This window comes from Oncorhynchus clarkii, chromosome 12 (assembly GCF_045791955.1).
Source record: "Oncorhynchus clarkii lewisi isolate Uvic-CL-2024 chromosome 12, UVic_Ocla_1.0, whole genome shotgun sequence".
Classification (NCBI taxonomy): domain Eukaryota; kingdom Metazoa; phylum Chordata; class Actinopteri; order Salmoniformes; family Salmonidae; genus Oncorhynchus; species Oncorhynchus clarkii.
In genome coordinates, this window is record NC_092158.1 from 77,941,902 (window position 1) to 77,962,285 (window position 20,384).

At 46.9% G+C, this 20,384-nt stretch overlaps 1 protein-coding gene across 3 annotated transcripts; it reads right to left on the bottom strand.

Moving 5' to 3' along the window:
* Positions 1 to 782: 782 nt before the first annotated feature.
* LOC139421377 (protein Wiz-like) lies at positions 783 to 20,305 on the bottom strand. 3 transcript variants are annotated; one of them, XR_011635615.1, is made up of 18 exons: positions 20,064 to 20,305; positions 19,282 to 19,479; positions 18,874 to 19,057; positions 18,465 to 18,540; positions 18,097 to 18,245; positions 16,383 to 17,996; positions 14,564 to 15,022; positions 14,013 to 14,387; positions 10,563 to 10,682; positions 8,081 to 8,587; positions 7,522 to 7,965; positions 6,892 to 7,383; positions 6,216 to 6,758; positions 5,787 to 6,001; positions 4,730 to 5,021; positions 4,473 to 4,638; positions 3,020 to 4,143; positions 793 to 2,055 (listed from the first exon to the last, which is right to left on the bottom strand). XR_011635615.1 is itself a non-coding variant. In XM_071172213.1 (17 exons), the coding sequence occupies exons 2-17, from the start codon at positions 19,405 to 19,407 to the stop codon at positions 3,768 to 3,770; spliced, it is 6,126 nt and encodes a 2,041-aa protein (XP_071028314.1). In that variant the 5' UTR covers positions 19,408 to 19,479; positions 20,064 to 20,305; the 3' UTR covers positions 783 to 3,767. The 3 variants fall into 3 exon arrangements, 2 of the variants coding, with proteins under 2 accessions (XP_071028314.1, XP_071028313.1); XM_071172213.1 differs by having other exon boundaries at positions 783 to 4,143; positions 14,025 to 14,387; XM_071172212.1 differs by having other exon boundaries at positions 783 to 4,143.
* Between the last annotated feature and the right edge of the window lie 79 nt (positions 20,306 to 20,384).

Genomic DNA, 20,384 nt, shown 5'->3' on the forward strand with positions numbered 1-20,384 from the left:
CTGCCTGTCCTGATCCTGATCCTGCCTGACCTTTTGCCTGCCCCTTGTACTATAATAAACTATGAGACTTGTACTATCCGCCTCCTGTGTCTGCATTTGGGTCTTAGCCTGAGCCATGCTGGTTTTTGGTTTCTACTTTCAACGTGTCCGATTAAGATGGATTTGCAGTCAAAGCAAATATTAGTGCTTACAACAATTGTACAGCCATTCTATTGTAACTCATTTACTCACCTCATTGATTAGCTAGCTATATTAGCTCATTGACTTGAAGACATTGGGTCACAATGTAGGTTAATAGGAATTGATCTAGGAAGTGGCGCCCTGGGTTTCAGGAAGCAATAATTAGTTCACTAATGTTTTGTTGTCTTTAAATAGTTCATTCCGCATAATTTCCCCCACGATTGATTATGACAGTTGGGCAGAATCTCAGCATAATAAATTGGGGTAGTCAAGCCTGATAAATGTGTCACAAATCATACATAACATTTTATTTCTTGACCTATCGTATATATATATTTTTTTCTGAATTGGATGTTCTTTCTGTTCTCAGGACAGAATACTTGATCTTGTATTGTAAAAGCAACTTCTTGATATTCAACATAGAGAGCCTCTCCAGGATGACTATGGAGTACATAACCTGTCTTCTAGCTCCTCCTGCTGGCCCAATACATGTTAGTAAAGTGTTATCCAACATTCATTCCCTTTGAAGCATTTCTGTAGGACAGACATTCAATTAACACGATCAAGCATTTAAGAAGACTCAATTCAAAAGTGGCTGAGTTTGAAATCACATTTAATGTTTGTTCAGGAGCTGATTCACATGAACCTCAACCCTTTGTGTACAGTACAATTCTTTAATATTTGTATTATCATCATCAGATCATGGTCTTAGCTCTCCACAGGCACTCACACACTCATTCACACACACACCAACCCTCTGCAGCCAGTCATACCAGCTGAGGGGTACACACAGGCAATCTTAAAGGGGACTTAGTTGTAACACCAGCGGAAACTCATCTTACACGGTAACACAGTCACAAACCTGCCAGAGGCTAACCCTATCACGATGTGAACACTCACTGGTGGAGAAAAATCTGAACGTGCAAAAGTGGTCCCCTTTAAAGACTGAAGTATTTAGAGTCCTCTGATCTTAGGACACAACAATCACTCATTTTCTCCTGTCTTCAGTCACTCCCCATCCCCACCATCCCATTCTCATGAGCACCAATGTTCAGCTTGGAGAAACTAGCTAACAAAGAAAATAAAAAACACTCATCAAGGTTTCACCTCCTGGACTGCAAATACACAAATGCACAGAGCAATAAAAAGACATGTCATAGAAGGTTGAAACTAAATCACGATAAAAGGAATCAAGATCCATTTGTTTTGTAACTAGCTGTTAATAGAACTGTTAATAGCTCTAATAGCATCAACAGTTTCATAAGTACATGTAGTTATATATACGTATCTATATTCCACAAAAGGTATAGGGGATTGTTAGGGTCAAACAGTCATGTTTTCGACATAGTTTAATGCTGGAACAAACTTGAAAAGTTAATTTCTGTATGGACTCTTCAGTTATTGCGTCACTTTGCAGGCGATATAAACACTTACCTGAAGCAATGTGAAGACACGCTGGAGCGACAGCGTCGCCCCAATTTAGAAGCTGTTCCACCAGAGGCCATACGTAATGCGTCTGGATTTAAGGGCACCAATACTTCACAGAGCTCTGACAGATAGCAACCTCTGTGGGCGTCCGTGTACTGGGTGCAACAATGCAGTAGTGTAACAGTTCCATGAAGCCAAGGCCGCTTATGTATGTCACTGCAACAGTCAGTCAACTCTGTGGTTCACATACTGGGAGTCACTGGATCCAGATGTACACCGATACATGTCCCTCGTCCAATGAGGAGCCTTGGTTGCTCCGTAGCTGTGCAGAGCTCCTCCCTATGAACAGGTCCCATGTAAACAGCTTACAGAGGCGAGACCAGGGAGTAAACACACTCTTTGGCACATCCTTAGGAGAATGGCGGATGCAGTCAAGTCCTGATCAGACTGAAAAATAGACCAGATCCCATGATTAGCTAGATTTTAGCTACAGAGAGGTCCTGTGTGTTAGCTACTGTTGACCTCTGTCTAGCATTTAAAAGTCATAGAAAGACATACACATGCACCTCTTGTGCAAAAAAACACACACACAAACAAACAAACACACATAGCTTATGCACTTAGATAAAAGTGTCACTGGCCTAATTTCAAACATTCCAATGTTCTAATTGAGCCTAAAAACAACCTAGTTCACCACATTCAAATGTATAATAAATAACAACCAAGGTTTTGGGTTTCATTGACAAGGCAAGAAAGAAATGGCAACATTTGTATGTGTCCGCATTGAAACTTGAAATAGCGACCGTCAATACTTCTATGGACCCTTTCATCTAAAGAATAGAGGAGTTTCATCAAGAGCTTAAATGCAGTTAGCTAAACAGTGTTGGGGACATCAAACTATGGAATAACATAATGACCAGTCTAATTTAATATGACACAGTCATCTCAAATAATAAGTGCATTAAAAGGGATAGTTCACCCAAATGACACATTGGTTTCCTTACCCTGTAAACAGTCTATAGATAAGGTATGACAGCAATCCATGCTTTGGTTTAGTTTCCCTGGCACTGTTTTCAAATGCTAATGTTTTAGCATTTGTGGCACAAATCCCATGGGACTGATATCAGCAATCATCTATAAGTGACTTTGTTGTGCTTTACAATCAATTGTAGACACTTTCAAATGATTTGGGCACGATGTTTGAAAAATGCTAATATCTTATACCCATGACTTAAATGGGATTTGTGCCACAACATTTGGAAACGGTGCCAATGAAACTAAACCACAGCATGGACTGCTGTGATACCTTGTCCATAGACTGCTTGCAGGGTAAGGAAACCAATATGTAATTTGGGTGAACTATCCCTTTAACTACATTCAGAAAACATTAAGAGTTACTGTGTGACTGCACCTGTCAGCCTAACTCTAAGGTGAATGGGACGTCCCTTCAAGGTGCTGCATCCTCTACAGGGTCCTTCCTTTTCTCTCAAAGGGGCCTTTTCCTCATCATCACTGCCCTAATCAATGGGGCACTTATGTAAGTGCTCTGTGGCATTGTCTACGTTAAAATTGCCTTATCAAAAGAATGTGTAAATGGGCTTTTTAAGTCTGTACCATAGACTAAGCATGAATACAAAAACATTATTTAAACTCCTTTTAAAATGTTGTTGAGGGAAGTAAAGCAGGAGCCATGAGTGTGCTCCTCTTAAGTGCTTCAAATATAAATGGGCGGAGCCTCTCAGGTCTTTATAAAGCACTGTTTAGAGCAAGGAGATAAGTCAAAGTTCAATATGGTTTAAGTTAACCTCTCGGTTAACCACTGAGCGGCAGGAAGTGTAACTGTCCACGTTACAAACTGAACATTCAGCTCAAACAAAGAAGAAACAGCAGACCCCGAAGCCCTAGACAGTTGCAATCACCCACTCTGGTCAGGAGAGCTTGGGTTCCCATGGCAATGGGGCTTTGTAACCATCTGCAGAGCTTCCTAGGAGAGGCTGGGGGTTGAGAGAGCTCGTTGGGGGAAAGCTTCTCTTTAAACACTTCAACAACAGGTCCCCTGTGTTGAGGCCGAAGGAACAAGTGGATGGAAAAAAGGCATGGCAAAGACGTGGCAGAACAAGATGGTTAGAAGAATGTGTGGATTGTTATGGACCTGGGGGTTACAAGGACAGGGTGGGGATCAGGATAGGGGTGAGGGTGGACTCTGCTGAGGCTGTTGCCATTGGAGTGGCAGTGACAATTGGATCAGACTCAGCCATTGGTGGAGGAGAGGGGCTGCAAGGAGGGGGAACAGTAGGAGCTGTGGTGTGGGTGTGGATGGAGGGTAGGGTTGAGGTGGGAGCAGGAGTTGTGGTGAAGCTGGAGGTAGTGGCTGGGACTGGGGTTGAGGTTGGGGTTGGGTTGTGGTCTTGGACTGGGGTGTCCGTGACAGAGGGAGCAGGCTTGTTGTAGTTGAGGTTGAGAATGTGCTGCTGGAGGTGGCGGATCCAGTCCTCCTGCACAGAGAGAGGACCCTGGAACTCCACCTCACAGAACCTGGCGGAGAGAGGCAGAGAGCACACTGTACTCACACAGAGTCATCATACAACCACAGGAGGTAGACAGGAACGGTACATGGATCATTTTAAAAATGTTGCTTTAATAAATCAACAGATTATAATTATCGTGAATGTTTTTTTATGGCCCCTGGGCCGACAGACTAAAATCACTCATTCACACAACTTCCAAATCTCAAGTGCCTCCCTATTCCCAAAATAGAGCATAACTTCTGACCAGGGATATAAAGAAGTGCACTATATTGGGAATACGGCATACTTTGAGATTAGCCGATGGGTTCAGTACTGCAGTTCCCCAGAGAAACTCACCGGCACCTGAGGGAGTAGATCTTTCCCACCACTTTGACCAGGGGGGTGGAAGGGGGTTTGGGCACCAGGGCAGGAATGGTGCCGGTGCGAGGGGGCTTGGGGGTGCCACTGTCCCTCTCTCCTCCCTCTGAGTGGGAGGGGTGTTTAAGAGGTCGTCGCTCAAAGCCTGGACATGAGGAGAGACACCAGGCTGAGCATGAGATGGACAAGTAGGTGTGTATGGCGAATAGTTGTGTGTGTTTGTGTGTCACACTCACCTCTGGGCAGGCGCACGTTGAGCTCGCTGCGGGCCACCTGTGTGTGGGGAGGAAGGGTGTTGGAGAGTCGGGTGGGGCTGGGACTGTGACTGCTGTGGCTGGGTCGGGAGGGGGGAGTGAGACCTGCATCACCCTCTGCTGCCCGGGTTGATGCCAGGGTGAGCTCCCGGCCTACCCGTCTGGCCTGGGCCAGCCCCAAAGCCGCCCACTGGGAGGAGGAGGAATGCTTCTGGGAGGGCATGGGGGGGAGGAGGTCAGAGTCGGATGATGGGGAGAGAGACAGGCTGCTTTTCTGCAACATAAAGAAGAGGGATGAGTGCTTCTCATTAAAATAGCTGTCTCAATGTACTCTAATAGAAGGACATGACAGAGTAATCTTCTTGTCTTTATGTGTGTCAACTCATCACAGAGGGAGTAACAGTGAAGCAAATACACAATGCTAAATCTGGAGGGACGGACAAGTCTATTTTCTAGAACATAATTCATCTGAAGATGAAGGATCTATGTCACCCAGTTCTCTGGTTACTATAGCAACTATTAAGTCAATACCTAAACCTGTTGTGTCCCCCACAGGGGAAATATTCTGATATGAGAATATTTGTGTTGGAGATACATGATAGCAGATCTGAGTGAGGCATTTAAATCACAAAATGTCTGGTGGTTGCTGAGGCCAATTCCATCTTTTGACCTTTAAAAGCCCATCTCCTGGCAGGTGTTGTTAGTTTGAGAGAGCTAAAGCATTATGGTAAACAATTCACCTGACCTTTAATGATATGGGTTGACATGTTAATGGTCTAAACAGCCCTAACAGTGTGCCGACAGGCCTCATAGCGGTCCGAAACCCACAACTTAAATGGACGAGGTTGGCACTAATAAAAAACGACTTAGCAATATTGCAGCTTGATTGTGCATTGTGTGCACAATGTCACACGGTTCACTCTAAGTCAATAGAAATAATTGCTGCCTTCAGATGGACATTGGAAAAATATAACTTTTTCCTTTTACTATCATCTATCACCATTAGATAAACTACTAAATAAATCAATTCCTCCCTGACCTTCTTGGAGGTGGAGCGGTTGGAGCCCTGCATGTAGCTGCGGTGCATCTCCACCACCTTGTGGGGCCGGCTGCGCATCCAGGCACTCAGCGTCTCGATGGGCGAACCGTTCACACACCACTCTGTCACGCCAAACTGCCGCAGGTGGGCCCGCGCGTGGCTAGCCAGCGCCTTGCGGTTCTCAAAGTAGAACCCACACAGCTCACAGCTGGCATCTGGGGAGGGGGTGAGAGAAGACAAAGGAGGGGTGTTGTCAGTCAGAGCCAGGATTAAGTTAGAGACTGATTCATGTTTCATAAAATTAAATGTATATAACAGAACATATGTGTCATTCGCTGCTAAATGCAATGAGTCTGTACTAAAAGACAGTCAGCAAGTTAAAGGATGACTGCAACTCTTCTGAGGATCTTTAGTAAGGTCATGGCTTACCCAGGTGCCCTCCCGCATTCTTGTCTGGAGAGGACTTCCCTTTGATGGAGAGGTCATGTGGCAGTGGCGAAAAGGACTGGGGGTGGGATGGTGACCTCTCAACTGGACGGCCCTCCTCCGTCAGGGGTCTCTTACCCAGCAGGGACACCGCAAAAAACTTCCCGGCGGGAGGGGTGGAGGAGAGGCCCACCGCCCCCAGGCCGTGCTTATGAAGCCGGGAGCCAGAGTGCAGCAGGTTGAGGGGGGATTTGCGGGAGAACTTGGGCGACTGGTAACCCAGGCCCCCCACCAGGCCTTCCCAGGTGGGGCTGGACCCCTGGCTGTTCTCCTTCTTCAGCCCCGGGGCTGGAGACGAGGTGCCCCCATTCTTGTGCATGAGTTCTCTCAGGGTGTCTATGGGGGAACCGTTGACTGTCCACTCTGTGATGCCCATCTGGCGCAGGTGGGAACGGGCGTGGCTGGAGAGACCTTTACGGTTCTCAAAGTACTCCCCACAGAACTCACAGCGGATGTCCCGAGTGGGCTCTACTTCATGGGCTGTGACTGTGGGAGGAACAAAGGGAGGGGGAGGAGACAGAGAGATAGAAAAAGAGACAGTAGAGAATAAAAACAAGGCATCACTTCAGTATGGATATTACCTCAATAATTACAAGATGGTCTTTCAACTTGGACTCACCCAAGTTAAGAGGGAGCATATTGTCAGAGCTGCTCCAGCTGCAATTCAGTGGCTCAGAGGAGTATCCCGCTGCTCCCCCCACCGCTCCTGGCATGGTGACTTCCAGCTGCATAGGCTCAGGCTTCAGCTTGACTATCAGGCTAGGGGAGGCCGGTGGAGCTGAGCCCATCTTACGCACTGTGGACTGGTGGCTGGGTGGGTGGGCAAAGGCAAAAGGGAGGCGACTCAGGAGGCTGGGCGAGGCAGGGGAGGACAAGGGGGAGCGAGGGGGTCCGGGGGATGGGGGGGGGGATTTTAGGGGCTTAAGGGGCAGGGCGCATGGTAGACCTCGACGTGTGATCAGCTCTCGCAGGGTGTCTATGGGGGAACCGTTGACTGTCCACTCTGTGATGCCCATCTGGCGCAGGTGGGAACGCGCGTGGCTGGAGAGGCCTTTACGGTTTTCAAAGTACTCCCCACAGAACTCACAGCCGATCTCCTTCACTGGTTCACCTGCAGGAGAGATGGAGAGTAGAGATGAAGATCAACTTAAAATAAGCACCTCAAGAAACTGTACCTCAACAAGTCACTGATGCTGTATTGCATTGAATGGCGAATGAGTTTAGTTTCCATCATATGACAGACACTCACTGTGGGGGATGGGCGTGAGTTCCCCGCCACTCAAACGGAAGACCTGTAATTTGGAGGACTTGAGACGTTTGGAGGGCGGGCCAAACATTGAGGAAGCTGAGGAAGAGGTAGCTTTGGACCCAGATCCGCCCCCCATCGTAGTGACCTTGTAGAGGAGAGGTGTGGAGGAGGTGGTGAGGAGGGAGCGTTTGGGGGAGGAGAGGCTGGCTGTGAGGCCCCTGAGCCCCTGGGGCCCCTCAGGCTGCAGGGCGCTGGCTCTGTGCTTGAAGTCATCAGTGTGAATGAGCTGGTTGAGGAGGTCTATGGGGGAACCTTTGGACTCCGAGTACTCCACCCCAAAGTGACGCAGGTGGGCTCGGGCATGGCTGGACAGGCCCTTCCGCGTCTCGAACCAGGCGCCACACAGCTGGCACACTATGTCCTTGTTGGGGTCTACCTCCAATGCTGCACAGATGAGGAAAAGGGGGTATGAGGAAATGTTTTACTTCAGACACCTTTACAACCTCTGCATTAATCAGTTGGGGTTGAAGGACAAGAGAGAGGGCACTGACACACTTACTGAGATTGAGTGGGGCATCAGTCTCCTGTGGAGCCCAGAAGGGTTTGGCAGAGAGGTTAGAGGTGGTGCTCTTCACCCCTCCAGGCTTATGGTCCAGACAGCGCAGGGGGGAGGACACAGGCAGCAGGGAGGAGATGGGGGCCTTCCTCACCACAGGAGAAGGGGAGCAGGCCCTGATGAGTGAGGGGGGAGGGGAGGCCACAGGGGAGGGGATGGAGAGAGGGATGGGTTTCTCGTCCATGTCGGTGTCTTGATATCTCTCTTCTTTCCGTGGGGCTGGCAGGACGTGAAGGGGCTTCTTGGCGACGGGGGGGCGGGGGAGGGGAGGGGGGAAGTGCCCATCCAGACCACGCTCCTTGGTGATCTGGTAGAGGAGGTCGATGGGTGCCCCGCTACTCTCCGACATGCCGATGCCCAGCTGGCGCAGGTGGGAACGGGCGTGACTAGATAGGCCCCGCCTCGTCTCGAAGGGGGCACTGCACACCTCACACTTTAACAGGTTGGACACTACAATAGAGAGGACAACAGTGAGAGGGAAGAGATGCAGCTGACCAGCACACAGCAAAATACACAGAATATGGAAAAAGGTCCCTTTGCACATTCTTTTCAGTCATAGTTCAACACTGGTGTATGTATTATTACATCATTTATAGCACTTCAATTAACGGACGGTGACAAAAAGAGCAGGAGGCTGTGTAGCTGAGAATTCTCAACTCCATGATACAATGGAGTTGAGTGGCAATGAGTTTGCTGCAATCTGTAGTTTTTGATACAAACAGCCTTTTAAGTGACCTACACCGTTGTTTGCTAATGAAGAAGGAACAGCCCCGTCATTAAAGGACGATTATTTTTCTTTTGGCAGGAGATGCATAGAATGCAATTGTCATCAAAAACTACGGATACAACTCCCTCCGACAGCTGTATGACAATCTGGACAAGCACAGGTACACAGTAAGTGTTCATTCAAATGGTATATTTTTGAAGTATCCAGTGGCAGTGCATGTTTGAAGTCACTAACTTCATACTCCATTGGAAACCAGTGAATTATGCAGCACAATTTGACAAAGGTCACATTATAGCCCTATTCGGACGGGACTAGTATTAGCAGAGACGCTGGTTATGTAATTAATACATCGGCATTTGAATTATTCCAGAGGACAATTTGCACGGTATAAGTTTCTACAAACTGCCGCCTTTAATTCTTCATGTGTTTTCATTTAATTGACTCTTATGACGGAAGCCTGGAGGGTTTTATTCTAAGCGTGAAGATATGTCAACATCATGTCTAGACAATAAAGGCTACACTGATAACTCATGCTTGGCGGCCAAATGTGAAGGTGTCCCCAAAACGTTTAAATTGCAGAAGTGTGATCATAATCATTATGTTAGGGATCGACGGTAGACTGTCCAAATGACAAGGCCTCCCATCCTGCTGATGTGAGCTGTTGAACAGTGCTCTTGCACTTGAGATGCAATTATGGATGAGAAAGTGAACTTGTCAATTCCAAAAAAGTTTAGCTCAGTGGGGAATCGGGGAAGCCCTGATTGCAATCTATTGCCTACATCAACAGCCACAGTTGAATTAAATAAGCCTAGGTACAATATTTTTTTATTGCACATTTAATTAAACTGACACATTTGGTGATGTTCAACTTTCAATTCATTGGCACAAAACGTAGCCTATAAACAAAAGTATTCACTGTGAAATCAATTTAAGCCATTCATATAAAATATATGCGTAGCACTTTGTTTAAGCATCAATTTATCAAATCAGTTCTTGTTTCCTTGATCAAACTGTGTGCAGCACCTGTCAAACTCTTGTAATGTCGCACCTGTCAAACTCTTGTAATGTCGCACCTGTCAAACTCTTGTAATGTCGCACCTGTCAAACTCTTGTAATGTCGCACCTGTCAAACTCTTGTAATGTCTCGAAAAACACAGGGACGTCGTTACGCACAGACTAGCATTATCAGAGGAACTTGGAGTTTGCCAAAAAATATTAGGTTATTCTGGCTGGAATTGTTACTCTCCTGCCAGGTAAAACTGACTGGCATGGCAAATTCAGACGGGACTAAAATGACAGAAATTGTGTTTTGTGTTCGTGCACATAATTACATTACCCGACCTCCCCCAATAAAATCAATCCTGTCCGAATAAGGATATAGAATTAAGTTTTAATCATAAACTACGGAATTCAGCACCCAAATAAAAGATTGCCTTTACAAAGGACAAACATAGGTACAGGGTGCGCATTAAAGAATGGCAATTTTTATTGTCTGATATCGACTCGATGTAGGTACACTCCGACAAAACGAATGCCACTCAACTCCATTGTGACGTGATGTACATATCGTGGAGTTGAGAATTCTTAGCTAGGGGCTGTGGTAACCTCAGCCACATCTATCTGCCACCTAACAAAGCCTCCAGATCCCAGGGGACCTTTATGTCTCATCTCATCTTGCCCCATGTTGTTCAGTCTCACCTTTGATGTCAGCTTCATCCCTCGGGGAGGGGCTCTCTGGGTCCAGGGAAAACAGACCCTTCCTCCCTGGGCTGGAGGTCAAGCTGTCCAGTGCTGGCATCTGCTCTTCCTCCTCCCCGCCTGAAACACATTACACAACCAAATGAATGAGTCATTCATTAAAGAGTCATTAACCTGGGAGGATGTGAATTAAACACGGAGCCTAATGTCACCAGGAAAATTACATAAGTATTCATTTTGGTAACTGGTAATGCATGAAAATACACAACATGACCAAAAGTATGTGAACACCTGCTCGTCGAACATCTCATTCCAAAATCATGGGCATTAATATGGAGATGGTTCTCCCTTTACAGCTATAACAGCCTCCACTCTTCTGGGAAGGTTTCCACGAGATGTTGGAACATTGCTGCGGGGACTTGCTTACATTCAGCCACAAGAACATTCGTGAGGTCGGGCACTGATGTTGGGCAATTAGGCCTGGCTCACAGTCGGTATTCCAATTCATCCCAAAGGTGCTCGTGTAACAGTATAGCTTCCGTCCCTCTCCTCGCCCCTACCTAGGCTCGAACCAGGGACCCTCTGCACACATCAACAACTGGCACCCACGAAGCATCGTTACCCATCGTTCCACAAAAGCTGCGGCCCTTGCAGAGCAAGAGGAACAACTACTTCAAGGTTTCAGAGCGAGTGACATCACCGATTGAAACGCTATTAGCGCGCACCCAGCTAACTAGCTAGCCAATTTCACATCGGTTACACTCGATGGAGTTGAGGTCAGGGCTCTGTGCAGGCCAGTCAAGTTCTTCCGACACCGATCTCGACAAACCATTTCTGTATGGACCTCGCTTTGTGCATGGGAGTAAATAAAGGTGAAATTGTCGTGCTGAAACAGGAAAGGGCCTTATCCAAACTGTTGCCACAAAGTTGGAAGCACAGAATCGTCTAGAATGTCATTGTATGGTGTAGCGTTAAGATTTACCTTTACTGGAACTAAGGGGCCTAGCACGAACCATGAAAAACAGCCCCAGACCATTATTACTCCTCCACATAACTGTACAGTTGGCTCTATGCACTGGGGCAGGTAGCGTTCTCCTGGCATCCGCCAAACCCAGATTGGTTCGTCGGACTGCCAGATGGTGAAGCGTGATTCATCACTCCAGAGAACGCGTTTCCACTGCTCCCGAGTCCAATGGCGGCGAGCTTTACACCACTCCAGCCAATGATTGACATTATACATTGTGATCTTAGGCTTGTGTGCTGGGCCATGGAAACCCATTTCATGAAGCTCATGGCACACAGTTATTGTGCTGACATTGCTTCTATCGGCAGTATGGAACTTGGTAGTGAGAGTTGCAACCGAGGACAGACATGTTTTATGCGCTACATGCTTCAGCATTTGGCAGCCCATTTCTGTGAGCTTGTGTGGCCTACCACTTCGCGGCTGAGCTGTTGTTGCTCCTAGACGTTTCCACTTCACAATAACAGCACTTACAGTTGACCGGGGCAGCTCTAGCAGGGCAGAAATTTGAACAACTGACTTGTTGGAAAGGTGGCATCCTATGACGGTGCCACATTGAAAGTCACTGCGCTCTTCAGTAAGGCCATTCTAATGCCAATGTTTGTAGGGGGATTGCATGGCTGTGTGCTCGGTTTTATACACCTGTCAGCAATGGGTGTGGCTGTAATAACCAAATCAGCAAATTAAATAGTTTTTAAATAATACAATGAATTATGTTTCTGTATGAATAACAAAAACATACATAAAATCTTTACAATGGAGTAGCTAATAATAATAATAATAATACGATATTCATTCAAATAACTGCAATTTGCAGCGCTCTATTGGCGCTTCAGAAGTAGTCTGTCTAATAAATTACTTCTTTAAGTGTGTAGACCTATGGTAATGGCAAAACACTGTTCGTTTTCCTGCTGTTGTACATTTCGTAACAGACACATGCCTTTCATTGCGATGGTGTATTTCTGGGACAAAACTACCATTTTCTGCGACAAAACGGTAAATCATAAGCGACGTGAGTAGACAATGCTTTTTGTCTGGTGGGCGGCTCTGCGCTTGTCAATTGATCTCGTCTCAGGGTGCTCGCAGAGCAAATGACACCTTTGATTTTTCTCGCTTTATTTGCAGCATCAAAAATGTGATCACTGCAGCAAAATGATACCACGGTTTGATAAAACTATTAAAAGTAACAAAGTTACAAAATCCGGACTTTAGTTTTCATTATATAGCAGTAGTAGGCCTACAGTAACATCAAGTAACCTGACACTTAATAAAGTGACACTTAAACGTATTTTAAAATCTAAATAAGTTTTGATACGATTACAGATGTGTAGTCCGTTATTCCTGTATTATAAGCATGAGGCAATGCATTCATAAAGAATGACACCAGAGCGACCACATTCAAGAAATCAAAGGAAAGTAAAATGGCGAGGATTTGGGAACTGTAGGTAATTTTAGAAATCCTGCAGTATTGGAAATATTGAACGTCATCCGAGACGCACAAAATATATCACACAGAAAATGACAGTCCGCATCAAATGTCGCAAAACACATTCCAGCGCGCGTAGCTACAGTGATACAAGCAACTCGAACAATGACAAGAATGACACATTTCTAGCCAATGCCTTGACTTTGTCTATCTCACCTTTAGTGCGCGACAGTGATTTTAAATGGTCTCATATGATTCGATTTTTTTGACGGCTAATCTGTCTAGAGTCTATTTTGACGTACAGCAAACAATACGGGCTACGACGCGACGTGTAACAATGAAGCCGATTAATGTTTAAAGGGCACGGGCGTTACGGTGCGTGGTACTCACCGGTCAGTAGCTGTGGTGCATCGGACTCCCAGCAGCTAAAGCCAGACAGTTTTTCCGCTATTGTTTGTGTCTGCAGGGAGGTGGAAGCAGCCATTTTGCCCCCATACACATGCACCGCTAAACTAAGGCGTGACCAATCGAGCAGAGGCTGGGACAAACGCACTGAGCATCACATCAACCATGGGCATCTGAGTCTCTCCCTCTAATGTGCTTGATTTACAGTAACACTTTGTCCCAAATACTGCAGTTCATCATAGACTTGAAATCTGCTACATCACACAAGTCTCACAACTAGGGACTGATGTTACAACACCAACAGGCAAAGTCCCACATCAGGAGAGTAGTTCCATAATACAAAATAGTTGCAAAACTATTGCACAGAATCGTTTTCATCATTCAATATCCCTTGTGCATTGCATTGCCACTGTAGTTACCATTGAGTTACCACATTCAGCACTGAGACATTTCTTTGGAAGTCTTATTCACGCTGATCAACCATCATGTAATCTACCAACAACCTATAACACAGTCCGACCACAGTGTGTTGTATTCATAAACCACAACGCTAGCTCAAAAAGGCATCCTACAGTACACACACCAGGTACACACACACCTTCAGGCTCACCAACGCTGTGGTCTTTCTCCCAAGGCTGAGAAGGCGACGATGGCAGTAGGATGGAGACTGTAGCACCTGTTGCCTCTTCACTCCCCTCCCCTCCCCCTGGTTCTTCCTCCTCCGTCTCCAGGTCTTCCTCCTCCTCGTCTGAGGCTGGGCTGCGTGGGGGGGCTGTGGGGAGAACCAGGTCTGGGCGGCTGGAGAAGAGCTCCCGGAGGATATGGATGGGCGAGACAGTCACCTCCCAGTTAGTAATCCCAAAGTCCCGCAGGTGCGCCCTGGCGTGGCTGGACAGTCCAGCCCGGGTGTCAAAGCCAGCATTGCAGAACTCACAGCGCATCACACTGAACGTATCCGGGTCAAAGTTGGCAACTGGAGAGAGAGAAGGGCACATAAAACGTTAGCAGTTTACAGACTGACTTGGAAGTTGTACACATCCTCTACTGATACTTTACTTTGTTCCTTTGTTACATTATAGTTTATCACAAATATACCACATCATACACCAGACAAGGTCCTAACAATGTAATAACAAAGATTCCAGATACCTTTTTTCTTCTTCTTCTGGTAGGAGAACTTCTTCTCAATGGCATTGACCTCCTCGGGGGATATGAAGTGGCGCACGTTGTAGCTGACGCCCACTCGGTTGAGGTGGCCCCTGACGTGATTGGCCAGCCCGATGCCGTTGTGGAAGCGATCAGGGCAGTAGGGGCATTTCCTCTCCACGCTCTTCAGGGTCCCCGTCTCCTCATCAATCTCCTCATAATCCTCATCTGATATGCCCTCCGCTAGGAAACGCCGGATATTTTCCTCTTCCTCTTCTTCGTCATGATCATCATTGTCCTCATCATCGTTGTCATCATCATCGTCATTTTCATCAGAAAAAACCTTGTTACTCTTCTTTTCAAAAGCAACCTTTGGCTCCCCGTCCACTTCCTCTTCCTTCACGGGCTTCCCTTCTGTAGAGCATGAGGCTGTGAGGCTCTGTTGTTTTAGAGAGGAGTCATCTAGCACAGGAAGGAAAGGGATATAGTATGAGGCTGAGCTGAGACAGCCATTTAGTACACAGTATTATAATAGAGAAGTGTTCAATCCCAGTCCTGGAGAGCCAATGGATTTTTGCTGTGTCAGTAACTGCCTCAATCAATCTTCAACAGCAGATGAGATAACTTTATATCACATCAATTTACTACGTGCTATAGTGGCACATCAAGAATAGGCATCATATACAGAGACCCTTCAGGACAGCGATGGAACAAACACTACAGAGGCCATTCAAACAGACACAACATGAAGAACACAGTGATAAGATGCAATGGGGTGAAATTAGAAACAGACATCTACTCACCTAGCAACTGAGCCTTTATATTGATTAGGGGAGAACGCAAGGAAGATAAGGCTGACTAAATTGTATTTGGTGAGGGGAGCCATGCATCACTGCATGCCAGGTGGCTACTTCACAACTCAGCCTGTCACTCACCCATCGCCTTGCCTCCCTCCCAACGGCCAAGGTAAGAGAGGAGAGTTTGGGGGTCAAAGCGGTTGGGATCATTGAGGACAAGGGACAGCGTGTGTCTTAGCTGGGCCTGCTGGCCCTCAGTCAGCCTCAGGCCCTCTGCTGCCCCCCGCAGGCTGGCTAAGAGAATGAGTTTCAGCTGCATGGCCGGGGCAGGCACCTCCACAGGGCATGGAGGGGAAGCAACGGGCAACCAAGGTTCAGTTATGGGCCAGGCAGGGACTGCTGGGCATTTTCAGTTACGGCCAACACAGTGACAGATCTGCAGGCTTGTGATGTTATTTGATAACACTGTCCAAAAGTACACATGCATGAAGCACAAGTTATGCATTCTAGGTGAATATAATTTCAATATAGAAGGACAAATGTCACAGGTTACCTAATTGTGCATGTCCAAGATGAAAATAAAAAGAGAATTATTGAATTGGAATTCGGAGTAGCCTCAGGAGTCCAAAATATTCTGGACAGTAGAATATTTTTTCTTATGCATATACATATAGTGTGGCTATTCTCTAGTGCAGTGGTTCCCAACTCCAGTCCACAAGTACCCCAAACAGTATTGGAGCCCCAGACAAGCACACTTGATTCAATATGTCAACTAATCATCAGGCCCTTATAAGGTGTTTTTTGTTCGGGGCTACAACAAAAAAAGTGTACTGTTGGGGGTACACAAGGACTGGAGTTGGGAACCACTGCTCTAGTATATCAGACCATTAATGGTGAAAGGTTTGTTTTAGAATTAGCATGAGAGCAGTGCAATAGGTGAGACTCTAAAGAAAGTCTAAGGTATTGGCTTCTTTCATCTGTATTTGAGAAGGCTTGAGGGGATAGGTTCTGCAGCTTAGTCTCACCTCGGAGGGATCGAGCCCTGGTGAGTGGTTTGGATCCAACAAGTGATTCAGTCTCTTTTTGGTTCATATCGGTTGCCAGGTCAGGGCTCTGGCCCTGGCTTTGTGCATCATCGGTCTCAGGTGGCCCACTGTCCAGTCTGGGATTTGGCCAGAGGAGTTCTGTCCCCACCTTCCCTCTCCGATTTGACCTCTTGTTCCCGATGGTCTTAAAAGCTAACTCTCTACGCTGGGGAGCTGTAGCAGTGTTTGATGGTTGGGGCAGTGTGTCACTGTCCTCCATAGCAGAGATCCAACTAGAGGAAGAAGACTTACTGGCTTTTGATTGGCTTTGGCCCTCTGGTGGAGAGACAGGCTTAGAAAGTGTATCAGAACATGGTGGAGAGGAAGCATCAATTCTGGACCCTGGACGGTTCATCTCTTCAGGCCCTTCCCCACAGATGGAGGTCTGCGCGGGGTGAGCCACGTGTTGGTGCTCCTTCAGGGCAGTTTGACTGGAGGCCTGGAAGGCACACTGATCACAAGTGAGAGAGATTGAGGTCAGGCCAGAGACAGATCCAAGTGACACAGACGGCTCCATAGAAGTGAGCTTTGGCTGAAAGCGCGGAGAGGCTCGCTGCAGACCAGTAGGTTTTCTGTTGTGGGTCTTGGCGTGGTTGGCCAATGCCTGTGAGGTGCGTGTACTGAAGTCACACTTGAGGCAGAGATAGCGACGATTGGCTGGGCCTTTGACCTTTGCTTTGACTGGAGTTTTGGCTCGAGCTTTGACTGGGGCCCGGACTGGAACTGGATCTGGCTCTGTGAATGGAGCTGGAGCTGGAGTCGTGACTAGAGCTACAAATGGTTCTAGGACTGGGCTTGCAGGTTTGGTCACCTTGCTCGGTTCACCTTGCGTAGTCTTTCCTTTCCCACTGTCACTCAGCTTCCCAATCTCCTTCAGGATCTTCTGACGAGACTCCTGGTGTCGTCTGTTGTGGTCCGCCAGAGCCAGCCTGTTTGACAGGTTCCATCCACACTCCACGCACCGAAATCGCGCGCCCTTCACTCCGCGCTCCCTCCTGCCAGCCCCCGGCCTGCTCTGACTGTGCTCTTGCATGTGATCCTGCAGGTAGACCTGCTTCTTGAAGTAAATGCTACATTCCACACAGGTGAAAATCTCTTCACTAAGCTCTCCCTCTCCTCCTTCTTCACCACCCTTTTCCTCTTCTACCTTCTCCAGTTCCTCTGTTGCCTTTTCCAAGTCCTCCTTAAAGTCATAGGCCCCTCCACTCATCTTCACTGGCACCAAGTTCTTTGCTCTTGAGGAAGCACCCCTTGCCTTCTTACCAGCTCCTGTTGATGTGCGTTCCCAGGAGCCCTGGCCAGAGAAGGGCCTAAGCAGGGCCCTCTTCTTCTTCCGACGCTGGATGAAGGTGCAGTGCGCCCAGGGTGCTGGTGGGGGGCTCTCTGTGTCTGAGTCCCCAGGAAAGGTGTACACATCCCGCTCAGGTTCCTTGTCCTTCCCTGTCAGGTCCTCTTCCTCTCCCTCTTCCTCAATTTTGCACCCCTCCTTTGATGTGACTTTGGACTGAAACACTTCAGCTTTCTCCAATATATCCCAGACACTGTCATCTACCACTATGGATGGTCAAGAGACAAAAGGATATTAGAAAATAAGTTATTTAGAAAATAAACTATGTTTTATTTAGTGTTTTCCCTTGCTCCCCATCATGCTTACATTCTTTGGAACTGGATTGGGCCTTCTTTGGCTCCTCTCTGTGTGTGTTAGGCTTGTCTTGGTCCCGCTCCTCCACGGGGCTGAGTAGGTTTGTCTCAGTGGGTAAGTGCGGCAGTTGTTCAGGTGCTTGGTCATCCTCACTGTCAGGTCTGGACAAAATTATACAGAGGAAGTCAGTTGTATGAGTGGGTCAGAAAGAGCAATGAGTCCCTATCTGTCTATCTGACCATGTGTCCACCTAACCTGTTAGTGTGTCCGATTGTCACTTTATTTGACCGCTCTGCTAACTGTCTGTCTGCCTTGTGGTGTGGTGTCCTATCACACATAACTATCTTCCTGCTGGTTGCCCTTCTATTCCTCCATCTCACCTGTGTCCAGAGGAGAGGGATCCTGGGCTGTGAGCGGCCAGACCGTGAGGGTTAGAAAAATGATGTAGCTCCTCCTCTGACAGACAGCGCAACCCACAAAACAGACAACAACAGGAACATCACTTCACATGTCGGCCACCCACAGGTAAATTCACAGGCAAAGATTTACAGTAGTCATTCCTAGTAAGAGAGACAGTTCTGACTACAAGCAGACGGAGGAACATTCAAACATTCTGGAAGTGACAACAAATATAGCTGAGGGTGATAGCAACAAGTTTAACTGATAGCATCACATTTAGGAAAGCCCATAACTGCACTACTGACATAGACGGAACACACTTAAAAATGAAATAGTATGATTCATATTGTGTTCATACAAGGCTCAGTAATAAACAAGTGTGATAGCTACCGTCTAGTGTCTCTTTCTCAGAGTCAGAGTCCCAGGTTAGGGAGGAGGGAAAGGCTGAGGGCCTGATGCTCCTCTGTGCACTCCTCCCTGATTCCACCTGGGATAGGGGGCCTCCGGTCCTCTCAAAGTCCCCATTGCCACCACTGGACCATGGGCTCCCACTGAAGATGAGCTCGTCTGAAACCTGTTGATGATATTGACACAATCTCACAGCAAGAGACAGCATTCTGAATGCAACTGACATTGATTCTGAAGTCTGTGATTTTCACTTATGTAAAAGCCTATGTTTCAGCAAATTCAGCATGTGGTGGTCAACCAAATTCAGCATGTGGTGGTCAACCAAATTCAGCATGTGGTGGTCAACCAAATTCAGCATGTGGTGGTCAACCATGAAAGGATTCTCTTTACCTGTAAGGTCTGATTTAGGAAGTTGTGGGTTACGGTGTCCTGTGCTGAGAATGAGGGTGGTGGCCCATAGCTGCTCACTGAGGTGAAGGAATCCCTGGGGGAAAGAGAATCCCCCTCTAGCTCCATGGTCCCCAGAGCACAGTATGGTGTTCCACTGCTGACCACTACAGTCTACATTGTGTGTGGTGTTCTCTTCCACTGTTTTTATATACACAAACAACACACACACACACACAAGGGGTACACTTCCGTAATACTGTCATAACAGAGAGATAAGCAGCACTCCAGAAAAGGTGTTCCGATGCACACAAAACAACCAATTTAAAGTCATTGGAAAATCATGCCACTCATTTGGGGGTCTGGGTTGGTCACTTGACTTTCTGCTTCAAATGCTGCATTGTCAGTGAGCCACAATATCACACCAAGACCTTGATGAATTCGACAAATCGTAAACGCAAGAGATGGTAACAAGCATAGCGCAGTGGCGTCACAGGTTCAGCCCACTGCAATTTTGGGAATGTCTGACCCATTTTCACAATGTCTGGTGATATTGTGAGGATATAACAGATTTCCCAAATGGCCACGTACAAAAGTATACTTTTATTCAGGCCCTGTCTCGCTTGTTAGCTAAAAAATATACGCAAATGTAAGTAGCTAACACATCAAGATGGGAAAAAAAATGATATCTACCTGCAAGGGCATTGTGGATGGATGTAGCAAGCATTATATAAATATGTGCAAAAATGTTTATAATGTTATAACGCCCGGTATTAAGTACTCACGGAAAACGGCCTGGCTTGTGGTCTGAGGAAAGGAGTTGTTTACGCACCGTTCTCCATGCTTTATATGGAACAAAGCTACGAATATCCTCGGTCCATGAATGCATGTAGAGTGTGTTGCTATATTTTTGTCACATCGGTGCTACATTTTTTCCATGAACCCGCTTGCAGAGACCACACATTCGACTCCATGTTATTTGCCTGCAGGCACGCCACGGTTACGTGAGTGACGTCGATTTAGAACTGAGGTCAGGCTATCCCTCTCAAATCTATGTTCCAATTTACATGCGCCACTACACTGACAATACGGTATAATGCAGATAG